Source organism: Gasterosteus aculeatus, chromosome 4, assembly GCF_964276395.1.
Source record: "Gasterosteus aculeatus chromosome 4, fGasAcu3.hap1.1, whole genome shotgun sequence".
Classification (NCBI taxonomy): domain Eukaryota; kingdom Metazoa; phylum Chordata; class Actinopteri; order Perciformes; family Gasterosteidae; genus Gasterosteus; species Gasterosteus aculeatus.
The window spans coordinates 6,222,379-6,231,950 of record NC_135691.1 but is presented as its reverse complement, the minus strand read 5'-3'; the positions used below and the strand labels follow the sequence as shown (position 1 = coordinate 6,231,950).

Genomic DNA, 9,572 nt, shown 5'->3' with positions numbered 1-9,572 from the left:
CACTTTTGTCTCTGTGTTTGGATAATCTTTCAATTAATCTTTTGCTGTTTATTCTCGATGACACAGTTGATATAAAAGCTGCCATCTGCGTTTAATAAGAGCAACACCTTTTGGGGCGTTTTGTCATCCGTTTGTAATCGCAATGCATTAACTTTTGAGGGCCGCGCGTTATTTACTTTGGGGTTAGCGATGAGTCATCTGGATGCAATTCGTTGCTAATCGTTACCAAAGAAGGAGACAAGTGAGGCCAAAACAGAAGACGGGGACCATTTCTTTAGACTCGCGTCAGTTCCTCTTCTGTAAACAATACGTGTGTTCAATAGGTAAAATGTGTAGGACAACACGCGTAGTCGCCGGAGAGCTCGTCATCGCCTTCCTCAGATGTTGAGTCTCGGCGCTCGATGATGCAGAAAGGTTAATACTTTATTTTCCTCTGCAGTGAAGGACCAATGAGAACTTTACAAAAAGCGCCTGTGAATTACTGGCTGAGGTCATTGTGTATGAGAGCTTGCAGAGGTTTTTGGCTCATGTCCTAAAGTTTTTTTTCTTCTTCCTCTCTGTCTCTCTCTCTCTCCTCCCTCTGGGTTTTAAAGCTGAGTCGAACTCCGACAATTTTACCTCTCGTTCAAAACCCAGCGGACACACTGCTGCGGGTGAAAGACGTCTCGTCGGTTGTCTTTTGTAAAGGTGAGTCTGAATCCTCAGCCGTGTTTCACTCTGCCGGGCGGTCTTCTGTTAAACGGGGGGGGGACAGACAGGACAAGTTCATCACCACAAGGCGGCCATTTGGTCCATTAAATGTCCAATACGTTACTGCTGTTGTCATCTTGCCGGATGGACGTTTCTGACCTACTCAGAGTCTCTCACAGCTTTGGTTGCTCACTGAGGGTCCCGAGAATACGGAAACCTTCGACACGTTCCTTGTGGTCGGGAAAGTTGCGCCGTGCAGCAGGTGATGCACTTTGTTTGATATGGCTCATATTTTGCATCCGGCCATCCATACATCCATTTCCACCATATACATTATATATTTTTTGGAGCAACTTAGATTGCTTTAGTCTTTACCTGTGTCTGTGAATCTTTTAGTCAGGTATTTTCTTTGCACTTTTTTTTTTGCATTTGTTACTATTTTTTAGGGAATAAATTGTGCTTTTACTCTTATAACTCATTTAAATTGTTTGCCATGAAGAACCCGAAAACAGATTGATTACTTTATAAAACCTGAGATTAACATGAAACTGTTAGAACTTATATCAGCTTATCATCTCCTCTCTTTCTGGTTCGGGGCGACTGTAAAACCAAATGCATGATCTCATTAAAGAGATTACGGTCCTTTCTCCACTGGAACTCCTTGTGACTGCAGCATGACTTAACCACCCCCCAAAAGACATCCAAACTTTAAACTTGAATAATAAATGAATTCACACTAAACTTGAAAAGAAGATTTTTCTTCTTTTTTTTTGTTGAGATATTTGATCTGAAATTGGCACAAAAGGGCCACCATCAACCCAGTTACACATTATTCATTCAAAATTAAAGAGAAGAAGAAGAAGAAGAAGAAGCTGAAGCTGTTGTATTTCAGTGTGACGTTGTGTCCCTCTGGCCAGCAGCGGGACATTTGCCACTCTTAAGACATCTGGAAGCTTTGGCGTCTGTGGTTTGTAGAGACAGAAACAAGCGTTCGTTGAGGGGAGAGTTTCATCACGTATGGTTTTGTTGCAAATGGAGCAGAGAGACAAACGGGGGAGAGCGGGGGGGCGGGGAGGGACGTGTCTTGAGTGAACTTCGATGACGGAGCTGATGAAACACATGAAGCAGCGCTCTCACCAGCACAGCGCACTACTCCTAAATAGGCAATGCTGCCTCTTTGAATTGGAGTGCTGAGCCGAGGCAATGTTCTCTCTTGTGTGCGTCAAATGGATTGTCACCTACTGAAGTCGTCTCACTTCTCCCCTCCTCAGTGCAGAGAATAGCTCATGAATTAAACAATTACATTTTGATCAAAAGATGAAGAAAGCGAGAAAGGAATGATGAAAGAGCGAGGACGTCAATACGAAGGAATGAAGGAGACGGACAGGGGTTGGTGTCTTACATGAAGGATACAGATAACGAGTTTACAAAGTTTTTACGTACGTAAATGTGCAAAAAAAACACAAATTGTACTCAAAGTATGAAAACTAACAAACGTTTGAAAGTTTGAAAAGAATTGGAAAAAAAAACATTGGGTTGAAAAAAATGTCATGGGAAAAATCCATAAATGTCGGGTTGAAAAATATTTGGTCAAAGAATTTCATGAAGGAATGTAAAAAAAAAAAGTGAAAATGACAAAAACAATTTAGTCGAAAAATCTGTCATTAAATTTTATTGAAAAAAAAACATAAATATTAAGTCTAGAAATGTCTCAAAGTTCTTAAAAATATTAGGTCGAAAGTTGTCATGGTAAAAAGTCAAATCATATTTTGTCAAAAAACGTCATGGGAAATAAAGTGGAAAAAAAAACAAAAATAATTATGAATGATGAATAGTATAAATAGTTTGGTTGAAAAATGTCAAATAATATTTGGCCCATTGGAAAGAAAAGTAAATACATATTAGGTGTAAGAATGTAAAGAAATATTAGGTTAAAAATCGTCATGGAAAAAATATCAGAAAAAAAAAGAAAAAAAATGTGTACCTATGAGGGCTTGAAGAGCCTGCTGGCTTTCAGTGACGGCTTTATCTGAAACTGCTTGTTTGTGCGTGTGTGTGTGTGTGTGTGTGTGTTAGCAACACCCGGAGCCGTATCTGCTGGACAGGAGTGTTTCCGTCTTATTAGCGCTTCCCTTGTGGCCTCTTGTCTCCACATATTTGACCTCAGTGCCACATCCTTGATTCCTGAAATAAGGTCTGTGTTGTAATAGAGCCCTGTGTGTGTGTGTGTGTGTGTGTGGTGCCCGTTGAGTCACTATTTCCCTGATAGAGGTAACTGTGTCTCAGTACTAACCAGCTTTGCAGGGTGACTGAGACACACGGGAGTCAGGGACGAGAGGTCATGCTGAGAGACGAGCTCTCAGGCGTCGAAGCTCGTTCCTGCCACACTCAGCGATTTGCTCTCGTTTGCTCAGGAATTACAGCCCAGATTTCCTGTTTCTCTGTGCCGGCACACCAGGAATCTACCGCTCAGAGAGATGATGGGCTTGTAGCCAAGAGGCCACACCTACCCAAATATTCACGTAATTCACATTGCACATCATGGGGTGTTTTTTATGAGAGTGTAGTCGGTTTCTATCTGTGGCAATTAGACAATTCACCAGCACGTATTGAACCGTGATTCTATTTATAATTTTATTTATTGTTCTAGATGATCAGCAGTTATTTGTGTCCTAATCTAAGTGCAGCTTTGCGCGGGCTGGAGGGGAGACGGGCACCGAGTTCCAGCTGTATTGTTCATCACGACAGCAGAGCTAAAGCCAGACGAGACTATGAAAGCAGACGTACACACTAACCAAGAAGAAGTAAGAAAAAGAAAGTCAATTTAACAAATTGAATTAAGTACAAGTTTAAGATAGATGTTCCATCACTGGACTTTTGGTGTATAAAATGTGAAACCGAGTCGTGTTTCTTTAGATAAATTAAAAAGAAGTTGAAGGTAGCGTCAAAGTGCCTGATTTTCTTGAGACAAGATTGAGATAAGATTGAGACAAGATTGAGACAAGATCAAGAATGATGACAATCCCGCGTCAACATACAATATTATAACCTTAACCGCAACATCGTCCGTGGTTGTCGTCAGTAGCTAAACTACTGACGGATGAGGAAATATTTTGTCTGTGAGAACATTCATTTTTCAGGGAGGAGAGTGGTCAGAAATGGAATCAGGAATGCACACCAGGTTTCCTGCCACTTTGAAAGGAATATTTATTTTTGGAATAATAATCACAAAATCTGCTTCAGCTGACTGTACAGTCATTATTGAACACAGCATATTGTCTTTCTCTAAAATCGGACATCGTGTACCGAGGATACCGCACCACTTCGTCCCTCCACGGCTCAGTCATTTATATCAACGTGCTCCTGTGAGTCATCCCTCTAAGTTGTCATGTTATGGGATCCATCTTGTCCTCAGCACTCCACAAAAAAACAACAACATTTTATGTCGGGGCAGTGGGAGCATCTGTTGTCCCTCTTGGCCACCTTTTCGAAAACCTTCTGATGTTACAGCCGTGGATTCCAATCTCCAATCACCTAATCCATCTCCTCATCCGCTCGCTCCTCTGACGCATACCCTAAAAAGGTGTGGAGGGTTTTGGGTAAGGGTTTGGCTTTGGACGGGGGGGCTCGGCTCACAGGGTGGTATATACAGGCCCCCCACCCCCCAAAACACAACGAGGCTTGTGCGCTACCGTCTCCTCCTCACCCCGTTTTCTTTTCTTCTATTTGTTTCCTCCTGACGGGATCCAAACATGGCCTTCAGACACTCAGGTAAAATAACCCCTGTTGCCAATAAGGATGGTGAAATTAATAAATGACTGAATATGTTGCGAGTAGTTAGGTGTAAATGTAAAACATTTCTTCTATTGACATGTTCCTGTTCAGAATTCAGGGAGGATTGTCCTCGATCTAAACAGAATTTGAAAAAAAAAACAACAACAACAGATATTTATCGTGAGAAATTTGAGAATTTCCACTACAAAAAAAGGTTTGATAAACTTGAATATATGCCTCTGACTGGACACAGATCCTGATTTCGTTTTCTCAGGATTACTCATTGACATTTGTCAACAAAATGTAAAAATATTATCGGAGCTCGAAAGTCCTCTCTGCTTTTTGGAGCTTTCGTGGTTGTGTCGTTGATGAGAAACATGCTCAGACAAATAGATAAATATCGAAATATGTGGTTGTATATTTAGAGCTCTCATCCATCTATTCATTTTCTGTGTTCAAGAACAAGCTGTTCCAAGGATTGCGATGTACCCTCTTCTTTTTCTTGGGCTGCATCTAAATATTTTAATTCTTTCTCCCAAAGCAGCGTGATGGCGAGATGTGATCATCGTAAATTTGATTTGAGTAGATTGATTCTGCGGGAAACCTTCTTTCACAACAGACGACAGAAAGCTTTTGACAACGATTTGGCAGAAACACTCTGATGAACTCACGCGGCTCTGACTCACCCCCCCAAATCTAGTCTCACGCTGACCTTTGTTGCCCCCCAACGGGGACAACGCACTCCCCCCCACAGCTCGCCGCCTGCACATACCGTACGAGAGGGCAGCTGTCACTCTGTCTGTGACAAAAGATTAAAGTTACACGACTCAAGTGGAGCCACAATGGCTGCATAGTCCCAGGAGATGTCTCTCTGCATCCCCCCCCGTGTCCCCTCTGGAAGGTCACTCTGCTTTAAATAGAGAGCGCGCGTCTAAAATAGACCTCTGGACCGGCTGCGCTCACAGATGAGAGCCAAGCATTGAGTGTGTGGGATTCAACAGTTGGACTAAGTTGTGTTTTGTGTCTGCTGGGGGGGGACGGGGGGGGGGGGGGGGGTTAGTCCAGTCTTTATCCCTCAAGCACAGCTGCAGATAGAAACTCCTCTCCCATCCATCCATCTACACACACACACACACACACACACACATACCACGCCCCGGGAGGCTCATCCCTATCACACGGCTGTGCACAGCATCGCGCTCAAATAGCCGTAAATAAATATTGTCCTCGTTCCCCTGGTTACCGGGACAAATGCCATTCCACCCATTGTTTCCTCCATTTGTTCCTACCGGATTTAAAAAGGACACATGAATCACTTTTGCTAAAGCTCTTGCACGGCTCAGCCGCCCTCCCCGACGTGGTTGAGGCCTCCACTCGCTCCGCCCGACGCACAAACGCTCCTCAGGCGGCTTCTGTGTTGGACGCCGCGTTGGACGGAAGCACAGGAATGTTGACGAGGGAAGTAGCCGCTTGGTCGTTTACGCTGTCAGCCAATAGAAACATGTGAGCGTGGCTTTTAAAAAAAAAAAAAAAACTTCCCTCACGCTTTGCTCATCGGGCTGGAATGCCGTCTGTTTCTGACACAACCCGTGACCCCGTCCCCGGGTACCCGTTGACTTGCATTGTTCAGGGAGATGAGGACGACACTGGCCCCATCTGGCCCCGCCGGCGAGGACAGAAGCCTGACTGTGTCTTTGGTTTCCCGCAGGTCACAAAAGCTACCTCACCTCCACCATGACCGACCGCTTCGACTGCTACTACTGCCGGGACAACCTGCACGGCAAGACGTACGTGATGAAGGAGGAGAAGCACGTGTGCACCAAGTGCTTCAACAAGCTCTGCGCCAACACCTGCGCCGAGTGCAAGCGCCCCATCGGCGCCGACGCCAAGGTGAAACACGCGGGGCCTGAGAGGATGTGTGTGGGAGTGGAAGGGGAGTAAGGGAGGAGTTAAAGAGGGCAGGAGTCGCTCTGTTTTCTATTTTGACATCTTCTTTTCCATATAAAATCTGATAAACTGAAATATAAGAAAATACAACAAATGGTAGTTGGTAGGTTGATACATGAAGTGTATTTTAATGTCATGATTTAGCTATAAAACTACCACGAATAATTTACTTTTACCAACCAAACCCTCATATTATGTGGTGAGTTATTTAGTAATAGTGAAATATCTGTGTAGGTTGTTAGCAGCACCTTTTTGATTGTTGTTTTTTTGTGGGAGCACCCAAAGTGTGCGTTCTAAAGACGCAACATGGCGCCTTCATAACAAAAACAACACTATTGTTAAATTTCAAAGCATGCTTAATACACAGAGGAACTCAACAATTCAGTTTAGATCAGAGGTCTGCAAGTGTGGAGATTGACAAACTCAACCTTTCTACCATTAAACACTTTGACGTCACGTTAAACAGCCGCGCGTCCGCTTGTGTGACACAGCGAGACTGACGTTGACGTTGGTAGATCATCGTGGTCAGCTCATGGGCCCGTGTGGCGCCCCCGGTCTGGGCGGCGAGGCCCGCGTGCACGGCGGTGCCCCCGGTTGGGGGCCTCAGCACATCCAGCTTCCTCCCTGTGTTTCAGGAGCTGCACCACAAGAATCGCCACTGGCACGAGGACTGCTTCCGCTGCGCCAAGTGCTACAAGCCGCTGGCCAGCGAGCCGTTCAACGCGCGGGATGACGGCAAGATAATGTGCGGCAAGTGTGGCTCCCGGGAGGACGGCAACCGGTGCCAGGGCTGCTACAAGGTGGTCCTGCCAGGTGGGGGGGGGGGGGCGGTAGAGTCTTTAAGAGCAAAGTCAGATTATCTTTGGAAAACCTCTTGACCTCTTGGTGTTTTCTGGCCGGTTTGAAGTGGGTAGGACTCAATTGAAAGGAAGACGACGTTAAATGGGGTTGGGGGGCTGTTTTGCTCATGTCCGGCGTGTTAGGATCCCAAAACGTGGAGTACAAAAGCAAGGTGTGGCACGAGGAGTGCTTCACCTGCTTCGACTGCAAGCAGCCCATCCGCTCGCAGAGCTTCCTGACCAAGGGCGAGGACATCTACTGCGCTCCCTGCCACGACAAGAAGTTTGCCAAGAAGTGTTTCCACTGCAAGCAGGTACGAGTCACCCGCGGAGTCTGTGCACACACTCGATTTCAGCTCGGCGTTCCAGCTTTGGGGTCACGGGCGTTCCTCTGTCCCTCGCAGCCCATTTCCTCGGGAGGGATCAGCTACCAGGACCAGCCGTGGCACTCCGAGTGCTTCGTGTGTCACACCTGCCGTAAAACTCTGGCCGGAGCTCGCTTCACTTCCCACGAGGACCACGTGTACTGCGTGGACTGCTTCAAGACCGACGTGGCCAAGAAGTGCAACGGGTGCAAAAACCCGATAACAGGTCAGTGGTTCATGGGTCACTTCGACTTCCCCCATCGTGGGATTGTTGCACATTCGTTCTGCAGCTTCATTTTCTTTCTTTCCTGCACAATAATAACAGCTTCTGAGGGGCTGCAATCCACTAACAGATGACTACATGACGACTACTTTGCGTGTTGAGTTGCAACGATCACCAATGGTTAAAAAAAGGGTTTTAATGTGTCACAGCAGGAGCATTTTTTAATGACATGTTATGGACATTTTATAATTCTCTTGTTGATTAATTACTAGTGTTTGACGACTTACTGTGAAAGATGTGATGAGTAAAACAGAACACAAGCAGCCGAGCATTAATGTGGGGAATTCTTTATACTATTCATCTTAACATAAAATATAAAATCAAGGAAAACATTTTCCATCAACTTTGAGCAATGATGATGTTACCACAAACGAAAAGTACAATGGAGACTTTTGACTTGATATTTTTACTTATTTATGGCATCACACAAACCTTAGTACGGCATACAATGCAGTGAACATATTACACTTACTAATTTATTTACAACATTATATAAACTTACTTTTATGGCCAACTATGACTTTTTGATTCAATCTGTTTTTTACAGAAATGAAATGACATGACTTAATTCTGTACTCTGTACTTCTGAAACAATCTGACAAGAGACGAATTTACCTTTTAAATTTACTTTTCCATTCAGCCGCGATTCAAAACATTTAAAAGTGACTTTAGATTAGATGACGTTAACGCATAAATTGGTCCAATGCAGTAAAATGCAGCACCATCGACCCTCCACACATGGGAAACAGCTTCACTTAGATACATCACCATAAAAAATAATTTCACATTTAAGAACACAATTTTGTTCACTTTCAAGTAGGTTCTGAAAAAAAGGAGGTCTGCATTCTGCGTCCATCACCACCCGTCCTTCACTGCTGACTGACGGGTGTCCTTGTCTCCGTGTCCCCGTGTCCCTGCAGGGTTCGGCCACGGCACCAACGTGGTGCACTACGAAGGCTTCTCCTGGCACGAGTACTGCTTCAACTGCAAGAAGTGCTCCCTGTCGCTGGCCAGCAAGCGCTTCGTCATCAACGGAGATCACATCTTCTGCCCCGACTGCGCCAAGAAGGTGTGAAGCGCGGGAAGGAGCCGCGCAGGAGGCTTCTGCCTGAAGTGCGATTGCAGCAAAACACAGATGGTTTAAAAAAAAAAAAACATTTTATTAGTGAGGAAAATTTAGGCCTCAAAGTTATAGAAAGTGTTTTTCTTGCTGAATCTGGCTAAAAAAAATAAAGATTTTGGTGATGCTTCAGTTTTTAAGGTTGAATTTAGTTTAATTCCAACTAAATATGCACTAATCTGACTCATTTATCTACATATACGTTATTGCAAGTTGTTTCGGTGTTGGATACTAATGTGGCATTATTTGTTTTGGGAGATTTTGATGTGTAACATTAGTATATTCTAATCCACAGCCGCAATGGAGTCCATAAGACATTCGTATGCTTATCCTCATGTATGCAAAGCTTTCATTATTAATCTGTGTTTGAATTGATGCTAACATACTGTAAACACTGCTTGTGTATTAAAGTATGTAGGTATTGTGGGTGAATTTGAATCTAAAAGAAGAATAAAAGGTGGAAGCAGTCTAGAGTATTATTTCTCTATATCACATTCTATTCCTTTACCATTGATGACACATACACCCTTTTATACAATTGAATTATTTTTGTC

At 44.2% G+C, this 9,572-nt stretch overlaps 1 protein-coding gene across 3 annotated transcripts; it reads left to right on the top strand.

Annotated features, from left to right (window-relative positions):
• The first annotated feature begins 207 nt into the window (after nt 1-207).
• On the top strand, nt 208-9,485 carry fhl1a (four and a half LIM domains 1a). 3 transcript variants are annotated; one of them, XM_078100643.1, is made up of 7 exons: nt 208-414; nt 594-687; nt 6,173-6,354; nt 7,047-7,224; nt 7,395-7,564; nt 7,655-7,841; nt 8,819-9,485. In XM_078100643.1, the coding sequence occupies exons 3-7, from the start codon at nt 6,199-6,201 to the stop codon at nt 8,971-8,973; spliced, it is 846 nt and encodes a 281-aa protein (XP_077956769.1). In that variant the 5' UTR covers nt 208-414; nt 594-687; nt 6,173-6,198; the 3' UTR covers nt 8,974-9,485. The 3 variants fall into 3 exon arrangements, with proteins under 3 accessions (XP_077956769.1, XP_040029894.2, XP_040029893.2); XM_040173960.2 differs by lacking the exon at nt 208-414 and having other exon boundaries at nt 577-687; XM_040173959.2 differs by lacking the exons at nt 208-414; nt 594-687 and adding an exon at nt 4,320-4,461.
• The last annotated feature ends 87 nt before the right edge of the window (nt 9,486-9,572 follow it).